The 26247-nt window shown below is 46.6% G+C and overlaps 1 protein-coding gene across 1 annotated transcript; it reads left to right on the forward strand.

Annotated features, from left to right (window-relative positions):
• Nucleotides 1–1131: 1131 nt before the first annotated feature.
• TCTN2 (tectonic family member 2) lies at nucleotides 1132–25650 on the forward strand. The gene is made up of 18 exons (XM_066260761.1): nucleotides 1132–1316; nucleotides 1481–1588; nucleotides 2035–2111; nucleotides 2925–3120; nucleotides 7578–7678; nucleotides 10794–10990; nucleotides 11945–12071; nucleotides 12857–12998; nucleotides 13962–14027; nucleotides 15195–15329; nucleotides 15586–15663; nucleotides 17804–17884; nucleotides 18452–18563; nucleotides 20619–20725; nucleotides 23054–23210; nucleotides 24935–25060; nucleotides 25196–25284; nucleotides 25440–25650. Exons 1-18 carry the CDS (start codon nucleotides 1235–1237, stop codon nucleotides 25541–25543), a joined length of 2085 nt encoding a protein of 694 aa, XP_066116858.1. The 5' UTR covers nucleotides 1132–1234; the 3' UTR covers nucleotides 25544–25650.
• Nucleotides 25651–26247: the final 597 nt, after the last annotated feature.

The following is a 26247-nucleotide window of genomic DNA, read 5'->3' on the forward strand; positions in this document are numbered from 1 at the left end:
TTCGTTGAATTTTTCATTATATTAAAAAATAGCCTGGCCGGTTGACTCACTGGTAGAGCATGAGCCTGGTATGTGGATGTCCCAAGTTTGATTCCTTGTCAAGGGCACACAGGACGAGTGACCAACTGCTTCTCCACCCCTTCCCCTTTCCCTTCTCTCTGTATCTCTCTTACCCTCCCTTAGACATGGCTGGGTTCGAGCAAGTTGGCCCCCAGAGCTGAGGATGGCTTCATGGTCTCAAGTGGCAGGGATGAGGGGCTAGTGTTAAAGTGATTTGGTTATCAAACCATGGAGCAAGGCCGCAAATGGGCAGAGCATCGCCCATAGGGGCCTTGCCTGGTGGATCCTGTCTGGGCGTATGCGGGAGTCTCTTCTGCCTCACTGCTTCCCATAGTTCATTTTACTCAAGTTCATTTGGATAAATAGAACAATGTAAATAAAAATAGGAAAGTAAAGTATACTTTTTTTTTTAATTTAATTTTTTTTTTTTTTAACAGAGTCAGAGAGAGGGACAGATAGGGACAGACAGATAGGAAGGGAGAGAGATGAGAAGCATCAATTTTTCGTTGTGGCACTTTAGCTGTTCATTGATTGCCTTCTCCTATGTGCCTTGATCGTGGGGCTACAGCAGACCGAGTAACCCCTTGCTCAAACCAGCGACCTTGGGCTCAAGCTGGGGACCTCGGGGTCTCGAGCCTGGGTCCTCTGCAACCCGGTCCGACGCTCTATCTACTGCGCCACCACCTGGTCAAGTAGTAAAGCATACTTTTAATAAGCACTTTTTCTATTTACAGCAGAAAATGTTTGCATGCTTTCTGAAGTAAACTTATAAAAGCAAGGGGTAGAACCTTGGCCAGATAGATCGGTTGGTTAGAGCTTCCTCCTGAAGCTCAGAAGTTGCCAGGTCCCTCCTGGGTCAGGGAAGTGCTCCTGCCTGTCCCCCCATCCGGCCCCACGCGGACCCCTACTTTTTCTTGAACCTTCAGGCAGGCGCAAGCCTTGTGGGAGGGGCTAGGGTGCTGAGGCCCGGGCGGGGGCGGGCTCTCTACCGTTGGCCCAATCACGCCGCGCCGCTCCGCAGGCCGGCGGCCGATTGGTGGTTGCCATAGCTCCCGACATTCGCTTGACAAGATGGCAGCGGAGGGGCGAAGGGATCGTGTGTGCAGCATCTGGGCGTTTTCCTGCTTCTAAAACGCGCGCGGTTCTTCCCCGAAGGCCCGGCCGGGTTCCAGACATGGGCTTGCCACAGCCGGCCCCTCTGCTCTTGGGACTCCTCCTTCTGCAGGGCGTGCTGAGGCCGCTGTGGGGGCACCTGGGTGTGTGCGCGGGGCAGGGGCTGTGAGGCGGGGCGGGGCTGAGGGGCTGGCCGTGTACCCCTCCAGGAGCCCCGGGGTCACCGCCAAAGCGGGCAGGGTCCACACCACGTAGGCAGGGACTCTGCCGCCACAAACTCCTCCCTGTCTCCTTCCTTCCCTCCCAGTTTTCATCCCTTCTTTCATCCGCACGCCTGGCCCGGTGGCCAGCGCGTCCCTGGTCGGAGGCACAGATGATGTGGCGGTGTCCCTGTCCCTGCTGCAGGACGAGGCGGGTAAGGAGTCCGGCCCCTCCCGGGGGTGATGGGGAGGAGAAGAGGGTGTGGGTAGGGCAAGGGCACGGGCCGGGCAGGCCGAGGAACCCGGCGAGGCGGCCCTCTTGGAACCCCTGGCCACGGCCCACTGCGAAGTCGGGATGGGAAGGAGGGATGAGGGTGCTGTGGATCAGAGACGACCGACGGACAGACTTGACCAGAGAAGCTCGCAGTCAGTGAGTTGTCCCCTGTGGCTGACACACGTCACCTCATTGTCCTAATGAGGACAGTAATATTTTTTCACTCCATTAGACAAAGGAAGACACTGACGTTCAGAGAGATGGTCGCTTGGCCAAAGCCACCCAGCTTGACAAAGCCCCATCTTCGGTTGGAAAAGGATTCCGTCCCAGGGGGGGTACTGCTGCAGCCACTGGGCAGTAACCCCCTTGCATTCTCATCTCTTCTAGGATCATTGCCGGTTCCGGTTTGTGGCGTGCAGAACAATGACACAGGAGACTGGAGTCTGACTGTGATCTCCAGTGTGGTAAGTCCAGACAGAGGTGAAACCTTCCATGTAGCACCTGCGGAAACCACATTTAGTGCTCTATTGCTTGGACAAGGGGCAGCTGTCTCAGTGCTGGGAACACCAGTGGTGGGCTGTCAGATCTAATAGACACCCATCCAACCCAGAGGTCCTCACCTCCGGGGTTAGGGGTCCTTGGACACGTTGCAAAGAAGCTGTGAGCCCTCCGAAATTGTGTGTAAAATCATGTGCATGTGTGGATTTTTCTTAGAAGAAGGCTGATTGCTTTTGTCCGATTTTCAAATGATTCTGGGACTCCAAAAAACTTCCTAAACCACTGATCTCATCCAACTCTGAGCTTTTGTATAAGGACACTCCTGCCTAGAGAGATCAAATGCCTTCTATTTCAGAAATGTTTTACGGAACGCCTAGTCTGTGCAAGATATCAACTCCAAAGTTTATAGAGGATGAGAAAGACTGTTTGCATTCCAGGGACTGGGGACTGTTTTCAGTAGCTTTTTGTATGTTTAACCTTTTGTTGGTAGGGTGATAAGCTAACAAGGGGCTAGACAAACTGGGTTAATTTTCAGACCTGTGTTTAGCTTCCTCTTGAGTGTCCAAAAGTTGCTTGCTTTTATGTTAAACCGAGGATTAGGAATCAGGGCTTGCAGATTGCCAAGGGTTTATAGGGGAAGTTAAACAGAAGCATACCATCTTTTAGACAGTTCTTCTTTAGTAAAATGAACTGAAGCCAATATGTGATTTTATTGTGTTTTCTGTTATGTGTTCTTATAACTGTAGATGCTAAAAAGTACAGCAGTATTTCCCTTTCAGGATGCGTTGGAAGTGACGGTGAGGTTGAAAAGGGGTCTGCGAGGGTGTCCTGCTAATGACACAGATTCCTTCTCCGAGTCCCCATGCATTGTTCAGACTCTTCTGGTTTCAGCATCTTACAATTCATCCTGTTTAGCACATCTGCTCATCCAAGTGGAAATTTATGCCAACTCCTCTATGGCCCATAATGCATCAGGCAAGTGAAGTCTTTTGAATACCAAAACATTCATGTCAAATGTTACCTGATCCTAAATGTATTACCATGTGGCTTCTGAACTTTTGAGTCTATTTGGCGAGTAAACTTATTTTCCTTCTGTCTAATGTTCTTATTTTAAATGTTTTCACTTTGTACTCTTTTTTACTAAATTAAGATTTATTTTATGCCTGACCAGGCGGTGGCACAGTGAATAGAGTGTTGGACTGGGACGTGGAAGATCCAGGTTCGAAACCCCAAGGTCGCCAGCTTGAGCGCGGGCTCATCTGGTTTGAGCAAGGCTCACTAGCTTGAACCCAAGGTCTCTGGCTTGAGCAAGGGATTACTCAGTCTGCTGTAGCCCCCTGGTCAAGGCACATATGAGAAAGCAATTAATGAACTAAGGTGCTACAATGAAGAATTGATGCTTTTCATCTCTCTTCCTTTCCTGTCTGTCTGTCCCTCTCTCTCTCTGTCACAAAAAAAAAAAAATTATTTTACCTTGCTGTACTGCTTGTATCTCTGCAAGCTGCCTTATATCCCTTTTGGGAGAAAGGTGAAGTATATTTTTCTGTATTAAAACAAAAAACAAAAAACTAAGGAAAAAAAGGAAGGGGAAAGACTCGTGAATGAGTTTATAGAAAACAGGAGATTTTCCGTGAAAGTGTTTTACCACCCGCTCCCTTGCCCAGAGTCTGCCTGCTATCTTATGCTTATAGAAACATGTGTTCCCTTCTTTTAAAAAAACACACAATAGCCCTGGCCAGTTGGCTCAATGGTAAAGCGTCTGCCCAGCATGTGGATGTCCCAGGTTCCATTTCCGGTCAGGGCACACAGGAGAAGCGCCCATCTGCTTCTCTAGCCCTCCTTTTCTTGCGTCTCTCTCTCTCTCTCTTTTTCTCTCTCTTTCTCCCCCTCCCTTCCTCCTGCAGCCATGGCTCAACTGGAACGAGTTGGTTCTGGGCACTGAGGGTGGCTCCATGGCCTCAGGCTCTAGGAAGAGGTTGGTTGCTAAGCAACAGAGCAATGCTCCAGATGGGCATCGCCCCCTACTGGGCTTGCTGGGTGGATCCCTGTCAGGGTCCCTGCAGGAGTTTGTCTCTCTGCCTCCCCTCCTCTCACTGAATAAACAAAACAAAACAGCCTGACCAGGTGGTGGCGCAGTGGATAGAGCGTCAGACTAGGATGTGAAGGACCCAGGTTCGAGACCCCGAGGTCGCCAGCTTGAGCACGGGCTCATCTGGTTTGAGCAAAAAGCTCCCTAGCTTGGACCCAAGGTCACTGGGTCGAGCAAGGGGTTACTCAGTCTGCTGAAGGCCCGAGGTCAAGGCACATATGAGAAAGCAATCAATGAACAACTAAGGTGTTGCAATGCACAACGAAAAACTAATGATTGATGCTTCTCATCTCTCCATTCCTGTCTGTTCCTGTCTATCCCTCTCTCTGACTCTCTCTCTCTGTAAAAAAACCAACCAAACAAACAAAACAAAACACACAATCCACAATTCACTATTTTTTTTTTTTGGCAGAGACAGAGAGAGGGACAGATAGGGACAGACAGACAGACAGGAAGGGAAGGGAGAGAGATGAGAAACATCAATTCTTCGTTGCTGTTCCTTAGTTGTTTATTGATTGATTTCTCATATGTGCCTTGCCCACCGGGGCTACAGCAGACCGAGTGACCCCTTGCTCGAGCCAGCGACCTTGGGCTCAAGCTGGTGAGCCTTGCTCAAACCAGATGAGCTGCACTCAAGCTAGCGACCTCGCGGTCTCGAACCTGGGTCCTTCCACATCCCAGTTCGACACTCTATCCATTGCGCCACTGCCTGGTCAGGTCACAATTCACTATTTTATACCTTTTAAAAAATAATAGAACTTAACAACTTCTAATTAAATAATGAACTTAAATATAAATTAGTTTGTTCCATATGAATACATCTCACTTCATCTCATTTTTAACACCTGCATAGTATTCCATTGTGTAGCTCTACCATTGTTTATTTAACTAATCTCTTAGTGGTGAAATGCCAGTCATGTCCAGCCTTTTATACTGTAACTAGCTCTTCCAGCAAACGTCACTGTGCACATACATCCTTGGACATGAGAAAATGGTTTTGTATTTTTCTCCCTTTCATGTAATGGCAACATTCTAAGAATGAAAGAGGTGCTGATGTTGAGGGGTCCCCTTTGATAGTTGCCACCACCATGTCCCCTGTTCCCCTGCAACAAATTCTACCATCTCTTTTTTTTTTTTTTCTTTTTTTTTTTTTACAGAGGCAGAGATAGACAGGGACAGACAGACAGGAACAGAGAGAGATGAGAAGCATCAATCATCAGTTTCTCGTTGCGCATTGCGACTTCTTAGTTGTTCATTGATTGCTTTCTCACATGTGCCTTGACCGTGGGCCTTCAGCAGACCGAGTAACCCCTTGCTGGAGCCAGCGACCTTGGGTCCAAGCTGGCGAGCTCTTTGCTCAAGCCAGATGAGCCCGCGCGCGACCTCGGAGTCTCGAACCTGGGTACTTCCGCATCCCAGTCCGACGCTCTATCCACTGCGCCACCGCCTGGTCAGGCTTTTTTTAATTTTTATTTTATTTTTTTTTATTATTATTATTTTTTTCTACCATCTCTTGACTCTACCAGTCACCTGGGCTGCAGGGAGATGCTTTCCTTTGTGGTAGCAAAGGCCCGCCGCTTGGAGACTCCCATGCCGTCACTTCCCTGACCACGTCCCCTATCTACGGCCCTCTTTGTGGTTTTGGGAGGTTAGATATGATAGTGCCATTCAGCAGATGACTCTGCCCTCTGTGTATTGGTGTGGCAGGAGGTCCCGAGTTGTGTCTTCCCAAGTGTGAGAAGCAGATGCATGTGGGCGCATATAGCACGGAATGAGACTAGGTATTTATATTTGCGTAAAGAAGTTTGGACGGCTGTCTGAGAAGCTCACAGCGCGCTACCAGGTTGGGAGGTGATGCGGGACAGGGAAGGCTGAGGGGGAGGACTGCCACTGGTGATCTTCTCGTGTCCCCCATGAACCACGTGAGTGTTACCCGATCAAAGGTTTAAAAAAATTCTTAGAAGAAAAGACAGAAGACGTTTAGGAGAAAAGACATTTTCTAAGGCTTAGAATTCAAACCAAAAAATATTTCATGGGTGTTTAAAAATATGACGGGAGGGATTCAGAGTAGCTACACCATTCAAAACAGTGACTTTTCTTCCTCTTAAAAAATTGTGCTTGGCTCTATTTATGTAAATTTTTGGAATGTCTCTGTATAAATAGCTAAACTCAGGAAAATTAGAATCTTTATATATTAGTAATTATGAGATGTTTACTCTGTCCCCATAAAGGCATGAGAGATTTTGCACCTAGTCAGACAGATCACAACAGGAAAATGGACGGAAGGACAGACAGGAGGTACGTGGAATGCCTAGTAACAGCAAAGCTAACGATTGACATGGGAGATGCACAGACATGGGAGATGCACAGATACAAAGACATCTGTCCATATTCCGTAGTAAGACCCTATTCTAACATGCTTTGCTTATGTCACACAGGCTTTGTTACACTGAAGGTCAGACTCTCATCCTGTAACATGGGCTGTTACTGGGACCTTTTCCTCATTCCTCATACCTTTGACATACTAGGGTTTGACTACATTATAGCATAGCATAACAATTCATTGGTCTTCAGATGCTTCAATTATGCCATTAAAGTGAACTGTTACATAGAATTTAAACAAATTATTGCTACATAGTCAGTCTTCCAACATGTACTGGATCCTAGGACAAAAGTAAAACCCAGCAGACTGAAACATTTCTCTGATTAGTTACTGCAGAGAAACCATCCTCAAAGTTAGGAGACTGAAATGTAATGTCTTATATTCCTTTACAGTAGGTGTGAAAATTGTTCATTTCCTTCGCCCTTGAACCAGAGTCAGGCAGTGAGGATTTGGGGGTATGGGATGACAGGACTCGAGGTAGAACACGTAGCATCTTAAATGTGATTGTGTGGTTGGGTGGATTCCAGGCGAGCCGTCTGAAATGTTACCATGGCTTCCATTTCTGCTGCTAAAGGAGGTCATGAATTTGAGGGACTGAATGCATAAGTATCAGTCTGTGTTATGGAGAGGACTGTTCAGCATACTGAGAAATGAAACCAGTGAGTTCCATTTACCCTAAGTTGTAAATTTACCGCCATTTGATTACCTTCAAGATCAACCGTGACATCTTTGGTTTGTTATAACCAGTACACTTTCTGATATTTGGGTTTTTGCTGGAGTGGTACGTGCTGCCTCAGGTGTGTTTCATGCATAGCTCACAACAGGGTTCCCTTCCTGTGGGAGGTGTGGGAGTGGTGATTTGTAAAACAAGGATTTGGCTTTCTTTCCAATGTCAACGACATGGCAATGCTTTGTCAGAGGGTTTTATAGCTCAACTTCTCTGTTGCTTGTACTTTTCAGAGAACATGACTGTTACCCCTAACCAGGTGTATCAGCCTCTTGGCCCATGCCCCTGTAACCTAACAGCCGGGGCCTGTGATGTCCGCTGCTGCTGTGACCAGGTATGCTCTTTCTGATCGTTGGTACAGGAGGTACGGTACATGATAACGTGCAGAATACCAACAGTTCCCCACGAGCAGTAGATTTTTAATGGGCGGTCTATCAAAACTGAGATTGCATTTCATGTTGCAAATTGTTTCCCAATTGAGCATTTTCTTAGCTAGCATGATCCATTTTGTGTATGGAAGAAAAAATATATCTCTTTGGATAAAGTCATGATTGTGATAATTATAGTGAGAAGATGGATTTAATATCCGATGTAGAAGCCATTAAGGAAACATAAAAAGGAAAGAAAATACACTTTTCAACGGTTTTTAGAAAACTCATAGAGTTGTACAATCATCATGACAATCTAATTTTAGAACGGATCCACCACCTCTAAAAGAAACCTTGTGCCCATTAGCAGTCACTCGCATTCCCACTCCTCATTGCCTGGCCACTGTTAATCTGCTCTCTGTTTCTGTGGAGTTGTCCATTCTGGACGTTTCATAGCGACGAGATCACACACTCTGTGGTCTTTTGTGTCTGGCTTCTCTCACTCAGCATCATGTTCTCAAGGTTCATGTACATTGTAGCATGTATCAGTGCTTAGTTTTTTTTCATGGCTGAGTAATATTCCACTGTGTGGATAGATATTATTTATCTGTTTATCAGCTGATGGACATTGGGTTTGTTTTCACTTGCCTGCAAGTTTTGTTTGGCTGTGTGTTTCCATTTTTCTTGGGTACATTACCTGGGGCTCCTACACTCAGTCATGTGGTAACCAGGTTTAATGTTCTGAGGACCTGTTCCAAAGCGGCTGCACCGTCTCACATTCCCATCAGCAGGGTCTGGGGGTCGCAATTTCTCATATCTTCATCAACAGTTGTGATCATATATATAATATATATATATATTTTTTCCATTTTTTCTGAAGCTGGAAACAGGGAGAGACAGTCAGACAGACTCTCGCATGCGCCCGACCGGGATCCACCCGGCACGCCCACCAGGGGCGACGCTCTGCCCACCAGGGGGCGATGCTCTGCCCATCCTGGGCGTCGCCATGTTGCAACCAGAGCCACTCTAGCGCCTGAGGCAGAGGCCACAGAGCCAGCCCCAGCACCCGGGCCATCTTTGCTCCAATGGAGCCTTGGCTGTGGGAGGGGAAGAGAGAGACAGAGGAAAGCGCGGCGGAGGGGTGGAGAAGCAAATGGGCGCTTCTCCTGTGTGCCCTGGCCGGGAATCAAACCCGGGTCCTCCGCATGCTAGGCCGACGCTCTACCGCTGAGCCAGCCGGCCAGGGCGTGATCATATTTTTTTATTATAGCCATCCTAGTGGGTATGAAGTGGTATTTTGTTGTGATTTTGAATTGTATTTCTCTAGTGGCAAATGATGTTGAACATCTTGTCATGTGCTTATTGGCCATTTTTATATTTTCTTTGAAGGCATGTGTATGTAGACCCAACCTTTAATTGGGTTGCATTGTTAAATTATAAGAGTTCATTACACTCTAACTTGACTCAATGAATGTCATCAAGAAGTCACTTTCGCCCTGGCCAGTTGGCTCAGTGGTAGAGCGTCGGCCTGGCGTGCAGAAGTCCTGGGTTCGATTCCCGGCCAGGGCACATAGGAGAAGCGTCCATCTGCTTTTCCACCCCTCCCCCTCTCCTTCCTCTCTGTCTCTCTCTTCCCCTCCTGCAGCGAGGCTCCATTGGAGCAAAGATGGCCCGGGCGCTGGGGATGGCTCCTTGGCCTCTGCCCCAGGCGCTAGAGTGGCTCTGGTCGCAACAGAGCGACGCCCCGGAGGGACAGAGCATCGCCCCCTGGTGGGCATAGCGTCGCCCCCTGGTGGGCGTGCTGGGTGGATCCCCGTCGGGCGCATGCGGGAGTCTGTCTGACTGTCTCTCCCCATTTCCAGCTTCAGAAAAATACAAAAAAAAAAAAAAAAAAAGAAGAAGTCACTTTCTTCACGCATTCATTGATTCAGTCATACTCTTCCTCATTTCACAAATGATTGTGTTAAAAGTTAAACAGTATGCCCTGAATACCTTGTTTATAAAAGGTAGAAAGGAAAGTGATCTGTTTTTTTTGTTTTTTTTTAAGTCAAAGCAATTCAAATTAAAAACTGGTCATGTATAAAGTGGTAAATTGCAGTTGTGTGAAGCTATCACTGATCCAGGACTAAGGGATGCGCGTGGTCAGCGCTATAGACGTGCACACACCATGTACAATAAACACAGGAGGAGGTCACAAGCAGGGCGCAGCAATGCGGCCCTGAAGAAGGAGGGAGAGGGTTCCATTTAGATATTTCAGCTGATAACCAGAACAGGTTTATTATTGTCTTATTTTTTTAAATTAAATATGATTGTTATTAAAAGTACAATTGTAATATAAATGAAGACCCTAACCTTTCCTTTTCTGTTCAGTAAAACCAACCATGACATAATTGCACTGGTCCGAAAACGGAGTGGCTTGGGTCCCAGTAAATGTGCCTCTTTTGCATCTGTCATTCCTCATAAGTCTAAAATGGGGACGAAAGGAGGTTTGCAGTTGTTCGTGTGGAAGAAGGCACACAGGTTATGGTTATTACCTGTGAGTTGTAGCTTTATCAACTCACAATTGAGTGGCACACTGGCCTAGCTCAATGTACCCTTGCCCGCCCCTGCGTACTACCGCCAGGGCCGCAAGGTGCTTATGGAATAAGGACTGTCATCCTAACTCTAAATGTCGTTCGGTTTCTCTGGGCTGGAGGTTGGAATGGTGATGACAGTTAAAAAGGGAAGTTGATTCTGTTTCATCCCCCACGTGGGGTTTATTCCCTATATTGTCTTTCATATTTTTTGTATTGCTCATCTCTGTTCCCCATAAAAATGTGTGGTTCCCCCTTGATGTGGTTGCAAGTTCCTGACTTGGAGGCTCGGAGGGACCTGACGAAAGAGGTTCGGGCACAATTCACTTTCTGTGGGCACGGAGCACTTGACACGAGCGGGTGTGAGCGTTGGTCTCCTGCTTCCTGTGTGGTGCCGGCTGCCCAGGCTCGCAGAACGCACGCTTGTCCCTCCCTCCAGCAGATCCCGTGGCCACCGGCCGCAGCGGAAGCTTTTTGTCCCTCATTGCCCTTTCCATCTTCTTTCCAGGAATGCTCATCACATTTGATAGAGCTCTTCAGAGAGTCTTGCTTCACAGGCGTCTTTGGAGGGGACGTCAATCCACCTTTTGATCAGCTCTGCTCGGCTCCGAGGGCGCACGGCGTTCCGGGCTGGTTCCCCCTCCTGTGTGTGCAGTCCTCCCTCACCAACTCACCCTTCCTCGGCTATTTCTACCAGGGCTCCATGTGAGTGTCCCAGCAGCGGCCAGGTGCTGGCCCTCGGGGGCCAGGGAGGCCAGTACCACACCATGTGGGCCCCCAGAATGCAGGTCACCTGTTTCTTGGGACCTCTCCAGAGGCTCCCTGCTGAATGATCCAATTCTCAGTTCAATTTTGGTTAGGAGGTTTACTGTGTTAGAAAGATTGGGCCTCGCCTGGCCAGGCAGTGGTACAGTGGATATTTCATTGTACTGATACTTGGAGGACCCAGGTTCGAAACCCCTGGGTCGCCGGCGCCGACTTGAGCGTGGGCTCACCAGCTTGAGAGAGGGTCGCTGGCTTGAGCGTGGAATCATAGACATGACTCCTGGTCACTGGCTTGAGCCCAAAGGTCACTGGCTTGAACCCAAGGTCGCTGGCTTGAAAGGGGTCACTCGCTCTGTAGCTTCCCGGTCAAGGCACATATGAGAAAAGCAATCAATCAACAACTAAGGAGCTGCAATGAAGAATTGATGCCTCTCATCTTCTCTCTTCCTGTCTGTCTGTCCCTATCTGTCCTTCTCTCTGTCAAAAAAAAAAAAAGATTGGGTCTCACGAAAAATAAGTTGATTGGTATGGCACACTATTAATAATGTTGATCTCTAAAATAACGAAATAGATAACAAAAAAATAAAAAAATTAAAGATTGAAAACAAAAACAAGATAATGACGGCCTGGGTTAGGGGAAAGGGTGTGGGTGGGCTCAGGGGGGAACTTGATTAACTTTCTGTTTTTCACCTTTTGGTAGTATTGAAATTTTACAACATTATTATTACTGGGGTGAAATTCATGTAACATACAATTAACCATTAACCACGTTAAAGTGTACAAATATCATTTCGGTAATTAAAAAAGTGAATAAAATTTTATTGAACGATTGTCTTTTAGCAAATAATAGCTAAAAGTATCAGCCGAACCTTACAATTTCTTACTGATTTACAGTTCCTCCGGACAACACGCTTCCTTTGAAGGGTATTGGCACGCCGATCCTAAAGACTTTTCAGACTTTGGCTACAAACAAGGAGACCCAATTATGACTGCAGAGAAGGCCTATTTTGCTATCCCTCAGGTAATTGTTTCAATTCTAATATGTTGGAGCCTTTTCTTTTTTTTTTTTCATCCTATTTTTAATTGAACTCATATTGCTCTTAAAGTATCACCTGAAGTTACTTATTTTTTTCCCCTATGGATTTTCTAGGCACTCAACTATTTGTAGTCCCTGCATTTTTTTGTCATTTTTAATCACTGTCTTTGCTAAATCTCAGATAAAACCAAAGATGTTCTCCAAATTTCCTTTGAAGTAACTCACTCTTTGCTTCTGTTAGTTTAATAGCCAATTTCTAGTAAGTTATAAATGCATAATTTAATATTCCAAAATTTTTGAAAACTATGTTAAGGCTGTAGTTTTATGTGAAATCTTTTTTTTAAAGTTCAAAATCCTGAGGAAAATATATTTATAGGAACAAAACATGGACTCTAAAGGTCACTTTTCTTTACTGGTTACATAAATCCATTTGAATTGTTTTAACAAAAAAATCTGGTGTCACAAGGGAGAGAAGTGAAGTTGAACATAATCACGCTTCTACAATGTAGATGGGGGTGGGCAGGGGGCTTTCTTGCTTTCCGTGGAATAATACTTACTGTGACTCCTCGACCAGTGGTCCCCAGACTCTGATCAGCACATTAACTAGATGTTGTACTCAGGTTGGTCAGGTCATCAGTGAATGAGCCGTTGCTGAGGCTCACCCAGCCACAGGAGCAGGCTGTGGAAAGAACCCTTCTGTGAGACGCTGACCTACACTTTGTGATTAGGACAGAGGTCGTCCTTCTTTTGGGACTTTCCATTCCCTTTAGATGTCCCTGGCCGGGCAGTGTGTGCGGAGCGCCCCAGTGGGATTCCTTCGGAACTTTGATGTTTGGTGTGTTACCGACTTGGGAGACCATCGAGAACAAGATGGCATTATCAATACCAGGATCAAGAATGGTTCTATGGGAGGTATGTCCCCTTGGTTTGAAAACAACCCAGACCCGAGTGTTTACCTAAACCATGATCTCATGAAAACAGAAATCGCTACTACTGGATCAATGGCAAGTAATAGTTGAACCACCGACTGGGAAGGTGTGTTCTTTGGAAGAAGTTCGGTTCCATAAGACAGCATATGTGCATATTAGCTCTTTTTTAAGAGCCGAGGGAAAATTCGCATAACAGGAAATGAACCATTTTAAATTATGGTTCAGCGGTGGTCTGTCCATGCACGATGTTGTGTGCAACCGTCTCCTCTGTTAGTTCTAAAACTTTTCCTCACCCCAAAAGGAGACCCATTAGCAGTCACTCACCTGTCTCTTCTGCCCTGACATCTCTGGCAACTGCCGATCTGCTTTCTGTCTCTGTGGACTTGCCCACTCTGGATATTTCATAGAAATAGAATCAGACACTATGTGACCCTTTGTGTCTGGCTTTCAGTCAGCCTCATGTTTTTTTAGATTCATCCACATTTTGTTATCCATTCACCCTTTAATGAACACTTGGGTCATTTCCTGCCATTGGCTTTTTGGTGGTGCTGCTGCAAACACTCGTGTGCAAGTGTCTACGCTCACATCTGTTCTCATACCCTGCAGTGGAATGGCGGGGTCACATGGTCATTGAACATTTTGAGGCTTTACTCTTTTGTAAAGTGACTGCACCATTTTACATTCCCGCCAGTGATGGGTGGCCTCTTCTTGTATGACAGTGACTGTCCTGATTGTGATCACTGACATTCTCCCCTTCCGTTGTAGCTAGGGGTCAGCAGTAGTGGGAGTCCCACCTGATGCTCTTTGGAGAGCGGGAGAGAGCTCTGTAGCTGGCATGCAGGACAGGCAGTTACTGCACAGGCTTAGTCAGCCTTCATTTTCATAATAAGTATTATCACGTTAGGTCATGGAGTTCTGTGGAAGGTTAATTTATGTATCTTTTTAGGCATCCTTACACTACAAGTAACCTATGAGGAAACAACTGACCTAGGCAAATACATCACCAGCACAGGTATTTATTGTTATGTGTTTATACCCTTTCTACAGAAATATATGTCGTTTCTTATGAATAACATATAGTCTGTATTAAATACAAGTTTATTAATTTGAGCAGGGTCACAACAGTTAGAATGCTATGCTACTAGTATTTTGTTTGTTCCTTGTTCCGTCTTCCCTGGCTTCAGGGTCATCTACTTAAGTGACCTTGAACCAGTTCTCCCACAGTCGTGTGTTATGTGGGCTCCAGGGCCCCTTCCGGTTCTCAGGGTCTGTGAACCTTTTCCTGAATGTTTCTCAGATAGTTAGAGAACTTTTTAGGCCCAGCATTTTCTCATGTCTTTTGTTCTCTTCCCTACGCCCTTCTTTCTTTTCTTTTCCCTCCCTTCCTCCCTTCCTTTTTCTTTCTTTTTGAAAATTAAACTGCAGTTGTGATGCAGACAAGTTATGCAGAGTTTGGCTGGTAACACCGGGACTTTTTTTTTTCCTGAAGCTGGAAACGGGGAGAGACAGACAGATTCCTGCATGCGCCCGACTGGGATTCGCCCGGCACGCCCAGGGCGACGCTCTGCCCCTCCGGGGCATGGCTCTGCCTCTACCAGAGCCACTCTAGCGCCTGGGGCAGAGGCCAAGGAGCCATCCCCAGCGCCCGGGCCATCTTTGCTCCAATGGAACCTTGGCTGCGGGAGGGGAAGAGAGAGACAGAGAGGAAGGAGGGGGTAGGGGTGGAGAAGCAAATGGGCGCCTCTCCTATGTGCCCTGGCCGGGAATCGAACCCGGGTCCCCCACACACCAGGCCAATGCTCTACCACTGAGCCAACTGGCCAGGGCCGGGACTTTTGTTTTTAATGAAGGACACTATTTGTGTTTCTCTGCACGGTGTTGCAATTCTTGCATAGACTCATCACTCAGCAGCTGTCAGTGGGCCAGCTGCAGCACGGCAGTGAAGTGGGCAGAGGCCCTGCTGGGAAGCAGCAGACTCTTGAGTCTTTCATTTTTCAAACGTTCTACCAAGCGTGTGCTCTGAGCCATGGGCCGGGTGGCAGGGACGCAGAGAGAAAAGGGAAGGGACTGACCTCACTCAAAATATTGGGATGATGCCCAGCAGTGGGCCATGCTGACCTGGTAGGACCTTGGGCCTGAAGAGGGTCTGTAATTTATGAAAGTGTTCTTTTCTTTGCAGAAACCCTTTTAAGTGCGGGATCAGCCCCCAGAAACGTAAACGTGGAAGAGCATTATATTTTCAAGTGGAATAATAACACAATCAGTGAAATACATGTCAGAGTTATCAGGGCAAAAATTAATGCCCACCAGAAAGGTAACTTGGTTGAGGTCAGCAAGACTGCTTTCATTTTAAAGTGTGTGTTTTTTTTCCTTTCTTCAGGATTCTCATAATTATCACATGTAAAACTTAGATGTGTTTCTTATTTGTATTTGTGATTTAATAAAAAAAAGACTTAATTTTGTTGCATGTCAAAATGCAATTATAAGGTAAACAAACTAACACTACGGGGGATAATTTCTTTCCCTAGTGAAACCGTGAGTATTACATTTTAATTTTGTCTTATGTCTAGGAATTATGACGCAGAGATTTACAGTGAAATTCTTAAGCTATAACAGTGGTAATGAAAAAGAAACATCTGGAAACCCAGGTAAGATCTCACAGACATCTTAGTTCAACACTCCTCCACAATAATGGTGATTATAAGTAACTCTCCAGGCCTGACCTGTGGTGGCGCAGTGGATCAAGCATCGACCTGGAACGCTGAGGTCGCAGTTCAAAACTCTGGGCTTTCCCCGCCAAGGCACATATGGGAGTTGATGCTTCCTGCGCCTCCCTCCTTCTCTCTCTCTCTCTGTCTCTCTCTCTGTCTCTTTTCTATAAAATGAATAAATAAATAAAAATAATTAAAAAAATTAAATAAAAAAATTGCTACTTAAAAAAAACCCTAAAAGATTTATTTAAAAAAAAAAAAAGAAGTAACTCTCCAGTTGCAATTTATGACTCTGACCCTTCTCTTTCTGACATTGGATTCTTTTCTTATAACAACATTTTTTTTTTTGGTTTGTTTTTTTTTTTGCATTGTGTCATAGATAGTAGCAAGTTGCTATAAATTCAAGACATTCTTTCTCTTTGGCTCCTGGTCTTTTGAAAAAGAGCTAACACAATGTGTAAAACAGTCACTGAAATTAGCTTTTTTTTTTTTTTTTTTTTCTGTATTTTTCTGAAGCCGGAAACGGGGAGGGACAGTCAGACAGACTCCCGCATGCACCCGACTGGGATCCACCTGGCACGCCCACCAGGGGGCGACGCTCTGCCCCTCCGGGGTGTCGCTCTGCTGAGACCAGAGCCACTCTAGCGCCTGGGGCAGAGGCCGAGGAGCCATCCCCAGTGCCCAGGCCATCTTTGCTCCAGTGGAGCCTCAGCTGTGGGAGGGGAAGAGAGAGACAGAGAGGAAGGAGAGGGGGAGGGGTGGAGAAGCAGATGGGCGCTTCTCCTGTGTGCCCTGGCCGGGAATCGAACCCAGGACTTCTGCACGCCAGGCCGACGCTCTACCACTGAGCCAACCGGCCAGGGCCTGAAATTAGCTTTTTAAGAAAGAATAAGCTTCAAATGACGGGTCCCTACCCTGGGGTCTGTGGAGAGCCTTCCCGGGGAAGTGAGCTCCTGTCATGTTGTACTTAGCTGCAGATAGACCCCCACTTGATTGGTGATGCTGTCATGGTTATGTGGGGGGTTGTCCTTGATTTGGGGCAGTGTATGATGGAGTTTCTAGAGGTGAAGTGTCATACTGTCTCCAACTGACTTTCAAATGGTCCTATGAAAAAATATACACACACATATCTATATCTATGTCTATGTCTCTGTCTGTATTTATCTACTTATATATAGAGATGTGTATGTTTATATAATATAGATAAGATGAATTGGTTTAATATGAACAGTTGTTGATTTTAGGTGGTGGCCATATTGGTCTTCATGGTATTTCAGTCTTTCTGTACATGTGAACATTTTCATAATAACGAGTTGGAAACAGCCTGACCAGGCAGTGGCTCAGTGGATAGAGCGTTGGACTGGGATGCAGAGGACCCAGGTTTGAGACCCCGAGGTCGCCAGCTTGAGCGCGGGCTCATCTGCTTTGAGCAAAGCTCACCAGCTTGGACCCAAGGTCACTGGCTTGAGCAAGGGGTCACTCGGTCTGTTGTAGCCCCTTGGTCAAGGCACATATGAGAAGGGAATCAATGAACAACTAAGGAGCAGCAACGAAGAATTGATGCTTCTCATCTCTCTGCGTTCCTGTCTGTCTGTCCCTCTCTCTGACTCTCTCTGTCTCTGTCACACACACACACACAAAAGTTGGAAACAATGAGTTGAATTAACAGGAGAGGGCTGGGAACAGGGCCTTGAGCAGACCTTGGGGTTGAAGTGACTTACTGGAGAATGGCTCCATTCAGAGGTGGCTTTGGCTTGAGTTTCCTTCCTGGCTCCCGGGTGACGCTGATCCCAGTCACTCAGCGGGTTTCCATTAAATAGCCTGCTCAGTGGAATGATCCAAGACTGCCGCTGCCTTGCTTTGCGCTTTTCAGGTTCTCTCTTTAAAATTCACTCAAAAAGTCACACGAATAGCTTCCTTAAAACAAAAGAAGGCGAGCGCCCCTTTCTCAAGATCGTTTTGAAAAAGCTTTGCCCATGTGTGTTCCTCGTTTCTGTGATTTGGCGCTAGGGCCTGCTGTGTCGGATTACCTTCAGGACCAGCGATGCTGCCTCTCATTTGTTGTGTTGTCGTCTAGGGTACCAGCTTGGCAGGCCTGTTCGAGCTCTAGATGTCGGCAGGAGGAGGGAAGTGACGACTTTGCACCTGTGGCAGCCAGGTAATCCGGTCTGGTAATAGGATTAGCGCTTTGGTAAACTAGAATTGGAAGTATTACCATGTTTTGAATCTGATCCAGTAATCAATTATTTTAAAGCTCTGTTGGTTTAGTTAACTGCAGGGGTGGTTGTTTTTCATGCCTTGTTGTTGTTATTGAAAAATAATGTTAACATTGTTTGCACCTGAGGTCATGGTTATCAGCAAGAGAGATTGAAATGTGGGATTGCTTTGGGAGTCCCTTGTCCCTGTTGCCTGCAGCCCAAGGAGCTGCTAATGGGAGACAGAATAGCTTTGTTCCCAACGGTAGAAAATCTTTGCATGCGTGGTAATTACCCAGCTCTGCTAGAAGGCATTACATTTCATGTTCAGAATAGACCACTGACCCCAGGTACTCTGCTGCAGAAAGGCACCTTTGTTCAGCCTCCAGAGGATTAGGGTAACAACTACCACAGTCCTGGAAAACTGGCAACTTCCTACTTACTGTTTGCTCTGTTTCTCAAGAAAAACTTTGAGGAAAACCTTTACTTTTGTTGTAGCAGAATAGTGAGAGAACTTACTGTTTTTATAGCCGGAAGGGGTTTGTGTACATCAGCGACTTTAAAACCAGTTCTGTTTGGAGAAGATGCGGTCTCTGGGTGCCTGTTAGAAGTTGGGATTACTGAGAACTGTACTCAGCTCAGGTGAGTGTTTCACTGATGGATTTACCTGCATTTTGAGTGATTTGCTTAACGTCCGTTTACCACACTGTCTGCCCTGTGGTGGTGCAGTGATAAAGCATGGACCTGGAACACTGAGGACACCAGTTTAAAACCCCTGCTTAAAACCTCAGCTTGCCTGGTCAAGGCAGGTACAAGAAGCAACTGTACTACGAGCTGATGCTTCCTGCTGCCCCCCTTTTCTCTCCGTCTTCTCTCTAAAATTCAATGAATGAAAATTAAAAAAAAATTAATTTACTACATTAATACTAAAGACAACATGAATGTGAAGAATTAGGGTCTGAATAAAAATTTTATGTAAAAGCAATAGTGAGTAATGAATAAATGCAAACTTCCAATACAATTTAGAGTCGACTCAAACATCAATATAAAGGAGTGGAATTGCTGGGTCATATAATAATTCTGTGTTTAGTTTTTTAAAAAACCTCCACAATGTTTCCCACAATGGCTGTACCATTTTATATTCCCTACCAGCCATGTACGAGGCTTCCAGTTTCTTTACGCCCTTGCTAACACTTGTTATTTCCCACGTTTTTATTTCTAGCCATCCTAGCAGGTGTGAGTGGTACCTCACTGGGCTTTTTAAAATTTTTATTTATTTATTCATTTTTTTAGAAGGGGGGGGAGGGAGAGAGAGAGAGAAGGGGGGGGGAGGAGCAGGAAGCTTCAACTCCCATATGTGCCTTGACCAGGCAAGCCCAGGGTTTTGAACCGACGACTTCAGCGTTCCAGGTTGATGCTTTATCCACTGTGCCACCACAGGTCAGGCTCACTGGACTTTTTGTGGCATGTATTTTTACATTCATTTCATCTGTAACATATCCTGAGTGGTGCAGTGTATTGGGGAGCCAAGACACGATGGGGGAGACATCAGAAGGGAAGAAAATTGTGGGTATAAGTTGCAAGGGCTCCTGATCACAGGGGCTGAGGCCCGAGTCCCCAGGCAGAGTATAGCTAGCCCCTGTGGTTCACCAGATGGCACTGTCCATGTGAAGTCATTGGGTGGTGGTGGGGGAGGATGCCAAGTTCCGGTTCTGAATCTTCACTTAATTTTTTTTTTTTTTTGTATTTTTCTGAAGCTGGAACCGGGGAGAGACAGTCAGATAGACTCCCGCATGCGCCCAACCGGGATCCACCTGGCACGCCCATCAGGGGGCGACGCTCTGCCCACCAGGGGGCGATGCTCTGTCCCTCCAGGGCTTCGCTCTGCTGAGACCAGAGCCACTCTAGCGCCTGGGGCAGAGGCCAAGGAGCCATCCCCAGCACCCGGGCCATCTTTGCTCCAATGGAGCCTCAGCTGCGGGAGGGGAAGAGAGAGACAGAGAGGAAGGAGAGGGGGAGGGGTGGAGAAGCAAATGGGCGCTTCTCCTGTGTGCCCTGGCCGGGAATCAAACCCGGGACTTCTGCACACCAGGCTGACGCTCTACCACTGAGCCAACCGTCCAGGGCTCTTCACTTAATTTTATGGCTCAAAATTCTAGCTAAATATTCAGGTTCCTTTTATTCTTGGGTCACTCTGGCCTATGAATTTGTCCAGGTTACTTGATACGTGCTCTGTCCACTTCCTATGTTTTGTAACATCAGCAGAGTCTGTAAACCATATGATACCACACAAGTTACATTTTCAGTTCAATGTGAAAGATCACTTCTGCATGTTCTCCCCTAGGCTGCTTGGCTCCATCCTAGGAAGGCCATTGAAGGAGAAGTAAGACCCCAGGCAGGTTTTTAATTAAAAAAAATTTTTATTTGTTTTAGAAGAGAGAGAGCGTGAAGGGGTGGGGGGAGGAGCAGGAAGCATCAACTTCCATATGTGCCTTGACCAGGCAAGCCTGGGGTTTCGAACCAGCAACTTCAGCATTCCAGGTTGACACTTTATCCACTATGCCACTACAGCTCAGGTCCCCCAGCAGTGTTTTATTTCTGTCCCCAGCCAGCATAGCTGGGAGACTTCCTGAGCAGGACTTTGGGATGAGACGGGCTGGCCAGTCATGCACTGAGATATGTCTTATAATCTCGCAGGGCGAAGGCTGTGGAAATACTTGATTCATTAATACAAGCAACTCATGTTGCAATGAGAGGCAACTCTGATTACAGCGACCTCAGTGATGGCTGGCTCGAAATAATACGTAAGTCAGAGTGGTGTATGCGGCGTGTGCGGCTGGGCTGCCCACCCTGCAAGTCATCTTTCTCTGCTGTGGCTCAACTGACATTTGCTTAGAGGTTAACACTCCAGGCGGGAGGCCTGTCACATCTTTCAGCTCTTACTCACGATGCCTTTTTTGTTTCTAAAAAAGGAAATCTACACGAAGGTCAGATTGCCCAGCTGCTTTATGAGCTAGCAGTCTTTGTCAGGGAAGTCTAAGTGAGGTCTGAAGAGTCTCGGGGCGTTTCAGTTGGCATTGTTGTGTGTGATGGCCCGGAATATGAGCAATGGAGAACTGTGTAATTTACAAAAGCAATTATTAACTTAAAAGACAATAAGGTAACAGAAAATATGCTAAAGTGAAAGGAGCCAGGCACAAACGACCACGCAGTGTCCGATGGCATTTATGTGCAGTATCTGGAACAGGCAAATCTATAGAGACAAGAAGCAGATTTGTGATGGCTGGGGAGTGAGGGGGGCGGAGGAAATGAGGGTGGTTGCTAATGGGCACGGGGTTTCTTTTGGGGGCATGAAAATGTTCTAAAATCGAATCTGCTGGTGTTCGCACAACTCTGTGAATGTGCTAATAACTGCTAAAGTGTATACTACTGTACAGGGGTATTTATGTTATGTGAATTAGGGAGCATTAACACTGAAAGAAATTAAAGTGCAGAAGATAAACAATAGCAGGGGTCACCGAGGCCAGATAGAACACTTGGGAGGCCAGTGCCTTTTTCCTCTGGTCAGAGGCGTTTGCAGCGCTGGGTTACCAGGGGCTCGCTGGCCAGGAATTCGAGGTACATCACACATGGCCCATGGAGCAGAAATGGACCAGACTTAGCTTGCCACAGCTGGCCCGACTGCACAACACCTGCCTAGTCACTGAGCTGCAGCTCACTCAGGTTGTCAGCGGAGAAACCCAAGGTCACAGTGTGCTGTGGCAGGGCTAGCACTCAGCCAGGGTCCCGGCCTCCCCCACTCTCCCCAGCCTGCACGTCACCTGTGTCTTTCCGATTTCCTGGGGAGACATGAGTGAGCGCACTGAGCAGAAGGAAAGCCTCTTCCTCTTCTGTCACTCTAGTTAGTGGAATTGCTTTCTGGAGCCAGAAAGAGCTAAGTGCCTCTGCAGGATCTGTCCTCCTCAGTCCCCTCCTGTCCCTGCGGATGCTCCTGTGCCCGTCACCTCCGCCTGCTGGTGGGAGCAGCTGTCTGGATCCTACTGTCACGCTTTCCGTACCCTGGCAAGTCGTGTCAACTCAGCAGGCTGGAATCTACACCGTGGACCATCGAGGCGAATGTCTGCACTCTCCCCAGCCCTGTGATCAGGGTCCAGATCGTTACGCGGCCCTCTCCCCTACACCTTGGGTGGCCAGGGGTCACTCTCTGGCTTGGGCAGGGGTCCCGGTGACCACTCGTTCTTAGGTCACCAGGTCCAGAGTTAGAAGCTCATTTGGGAACAGAATCCAGAGGTTGGGGCTATAAGCCCCAGCGGCTGGATGGGCTATGGAGTGACCAAGGGATGGCAAGGCAGAGTCCGAAGAGCACCCGTGAGGTGAAGAATGTGGGGAATTTCAAGGCAGGGAACTCAAGTTGGGTAGGTAATAAATAAGAGGGGATGACATTTTGTTGCTGTCAAGGGAGAAATGGTTAGATTCTTTGCCATGTCTAAGCCAAAATCACCCTGGATCCTGGTGAATAAACTGAAATGATGGTGAACACACGTATCAGGAGGAGGACATTGGAGCCATAAAGAAACAGTGCCATTGACCTTCAGAATCCCGAAGAGCTGCCCTCCTAAGTTGCCTTAGAACTGGCCACTCCCCTCCTATAACTGACCTTGCTCCTTCCCCGCCCCCCACGAGCCCGCTTTCAAGGTGAATGAAAATTAATTTCTTAATTCAGTTCTCTTGCTTTTGCATTACTGCTCTGGTGACAGTTTAGGAGATTGGATTTTAAATGCCTTATTCAACTTCTACAAGAACAGAGACTACGGAGTAACAGGTGTTTTACTGCAACTGTAGGGTGTTTCTGTGAAAACTTTGGACACATTTAAGTGGGCACCTTGGAAACTGAATATCATGATTTACAGTTTTTTTTTATGTGGGTCGGGTTTTAAAGTTCCAGTGGCTGACGTAGCATACAAGGAAACATTGTGAACACAAGGGGTAATGCAGTTATGGGTTGACAAACTAGAGATCAAAACCTCATTAATGTGATTCCTATTTAATAATATATCCCAGTTTCGGGTATCATGGCACTGTAGGAAAACTAAGTTATTCTTTCCAAAATGCACAACCTCATATTTCTGCAGGTGCAGACGTCCCAGATGCGGGTGCAGACCCGTCATTTGGCAGCGCGAATGGCACCTGCTGGGATGTTCCTGCTCAGCTGAGGATCCGTGTCCTCATCTCGGACTCCGGTGCGGTGGAAGGGATTACTCAGCAGGAGATACTTGGTGCAGAGACAAGGTCTGAGCACATCCTGCATAAATGTAGTTTAGAGAGGAGTCAGTGAAGTGGAGGGTGCTCCAAAGAACAGGGAAATCAATGCTAATTTAGAATCTGATGGTTTATATGCAAAGTGCAATTATTAGCAATATGTGGGAAATGTATCAACAGTGTTTGCAGTGGGAACTTGTTCTCACTCACAAGTATTTATTCAACTCTGCCTAAGGGATTCTGCAAGGTATTTTAGCAGGTACAAAGATGAACAAGGGGCTGCTTAGTGCTAAACTTGTTTTGTTTTTGTTTGTTTTTGACAGAGAGAGGGACAGATAGGGACAGACAGGAGGGGAGAGAGGTGAGAAGCATCAGTTCTTCATTGCGGCACCTTAGTTGTTCATTGATTGCTTTCTCATATGTGCCTTGACCGGGGGGCTACAGCAGAGTGAGTGACTCCTTGCTCAAGCCAGCTACCTTGGTTCAAGCCAGCGATCTTGGGCTTTAAGCCAGTGACCTTTGGGCTCAAGCCAGTGAACATGTGGTCATGTCTATGATTCTACGCTCAAACCAGTGACCCTGCGCTCAAGTTGGGGAGCCTGTGCTCAAGTCGGCAACCTCGGGGTTTCTAGCCTGTGTCCTCTGTGTCCCAGTCCAACACTCTATCCACTGTGCCACCACCTGGTCACGCTAAACTTGTTTTGAAACCCATGAATATACTGTAATTGGCATAGAGACCAGGGAAGATTGTCCAGTGGTCAGAGATTTTGGTAGCAGACAGGTAGGTTCAAAACATGGATCTCCCAGCTGTGTGGCCTTGACAGTTACTTAATCTCTTCTGAGCGACAGTTTTCTCACTTGTAAAGAGCTGACATTACCTTTCTGCATCAGGCCTCTATCACTTCTTAAGGTACAGGGTTCCACATACAGCTAGTTCGCGGCTCATGGTTGCCATAAGTTCATGGTGTCCATGGTCTCTCTCCTTCAGCTCCTGGCTCCTCTTTCCTTGGGTGGGCTTCCTTCTCGGGGAGGGTCTCCTCAAGAGGTGGCAAAGATGAACACCGGCAATTCCAGGCTTATATCCATTTAGCAAGTCCAGTGGAGAGGGTTCCCTTCCCCCATCTTCCTGAAAAATGCTCTGGGAAGACTCCTACTGGTTCAGTTTAGGTCATGTGCTCCTTTTGAACGAATCATTGTGGCCAGGGCAGTAGACAGCTCTGATTGGCTAGTCTCAGTGACAGATGGGCCCACCCTCTAGGTTCACTCAACTGAGAGTATGGTGGGCTGGTTCCCCAAAAGAAAACTGAGGTGCAGTTAGAAGAAAGGTGGAAGGATGCAGGTTAGGCAGAAGTGACAGATGTTAACCACCAGACACCCCTCGTGGTTCTGTTTGGAGAATCACAGAGCACTTGAGCATGGGGCCTAGAACATGGAAAGCACTCAGACGTGGTTAGCTGTTGCTGTTATTGTTATGCTGTTTGAGACGAACAAGTGATAAAGCCAGTGAACTTCAGGAGCACCAGTATGAAATGAGGCCGGCAGGGGAGGGGACACGAAACAGGATGGGCACAATGCTGGCACTGCTGTGGCCAGTGACAGGGCCTTGAGGGATCACTGTACTACCTTCTTTCTCCTGTGTGCATCTTTGAAAACTTATATAAGGGGGTGATTTGAAACTTCTTTAAGAGATGCCCGGTTTATATGGTTGCCATGTCAGTTACCTGATATGTAGCCTGTGTGATCTCTCCTCCCAGGGTCTCCTCCACGGACTGGCGGTTCCAGTGTGGGCTCACCTGTGAGCATCTGGTCGACCTTTTCCTTCTCAGTGCCTCGGTCCAGTTCATTAAGATACCTGCACAGCTTCCCCGTCCGCTGACAAGGTGACTGACCTAGTTGACATTTTTAGGAAACAGAAGAGTATACATGAGTTTATTTCTTTAACCAGCTTTTGATGCTTCTCACCAAAAGTATGCTTTGTTGTAGTAGCTATTGTAACTTTCTAAAATGTTTTATAGATACCAGATCAACTTTACAGAGTATGACTGTAACAGGAATGACGTGTGCTGGCCACAGCTTCTCTATCCACTGACCCGGTATTATCAAGGTAGGGGAAAGCCCATTTCCAGCATGGGCATCGTTATGTTGTGTATAAAAATGCTTAAAAATGATCATTGTTAGTGTTTTGACATATCTATCTAAATAATGATCAAAAAAAGTTGAGTAATGAGACTGCTGCTTACTTGGTTCACTGTCTTGCAGGGGAGCCTTATTCTCAGTGTGTTGCCAAAGGCTTACTGCTGGTGTCTATCGCCGTGTTAGCCATGCTCCTTAGCAACCCCTGGACTGGAAGATGCAAAGCTTGACATTCAACTACCATCTGTGCTCTCACAGACCAGGGACTTTTACTTTGGTGATTTATTGTACTCCTGTGTACAGTTTTAATAAATGAAGTGTTTATTTTTATAGGGAACTTTTATCCAGTGCTCTATGGCTTGCATGCACATATGTAGCTGTCTGGATGAGTGAAACAACGCAGAGTGGGCGTTCTCACGGCGGGATCAGATGGGGCAAAGTATGCGAGGGGGCCTGCCGTGTAAATAGTGTTATTAGAAGCTTTAGTTTATCAGTCACTAAAGTCATAAGAGTTTTGGTCCAAATATGTTATTTGTACCTTAGAGAGTAAAATCTTTTCTTCAACATTTTGTAGATTTCTGTTGAATTGGTGGATTAATTTCCCCTATTCCAAAGAAAAGATTAAAAACTCATAAAGCCTTAAAAATATGTATATAGTACAAGAGCACAAAATGAACTGGTGAGGAAAGATGTGGGGCCAGGGAGGGAAAATATTAAAGAGAGGGAAATAAAACGAAACCAGGAGTGAATTTAAGCCCCTGGGAATTTATGCCAAACACCTTGCATTCAGCAAAGGTAGGGCACTAATTTAGTGTTCAGTTAACAAAAATAGGCTGGTTTTCAATGGGCAGTTTTTCCTACTTGAGTCTTGAGAGAAATTTCTCCTGTGGCCCCTTTCAAAGGAGGACAGACAGCATGGTGCAGCCCAGGGAGT

The sequence above is a fragment of the Saccopteryx bilineata genome, chromosome 2 (assembly GCF_036850765.1).
Source record: "Saccopteryx bilineata isolate mSacBil1 chromosome 2, mSacBil1_pri_phased_curated, whole genome shotgun sequence".
NCBI classification, from domain to species: domain Eukaryota; kingdom Metazoa; phylum Chordata; class Mammalia; order Chiroptera; family Emballonuridae; genus Saccopteryx; species Saccopteryx bilineata.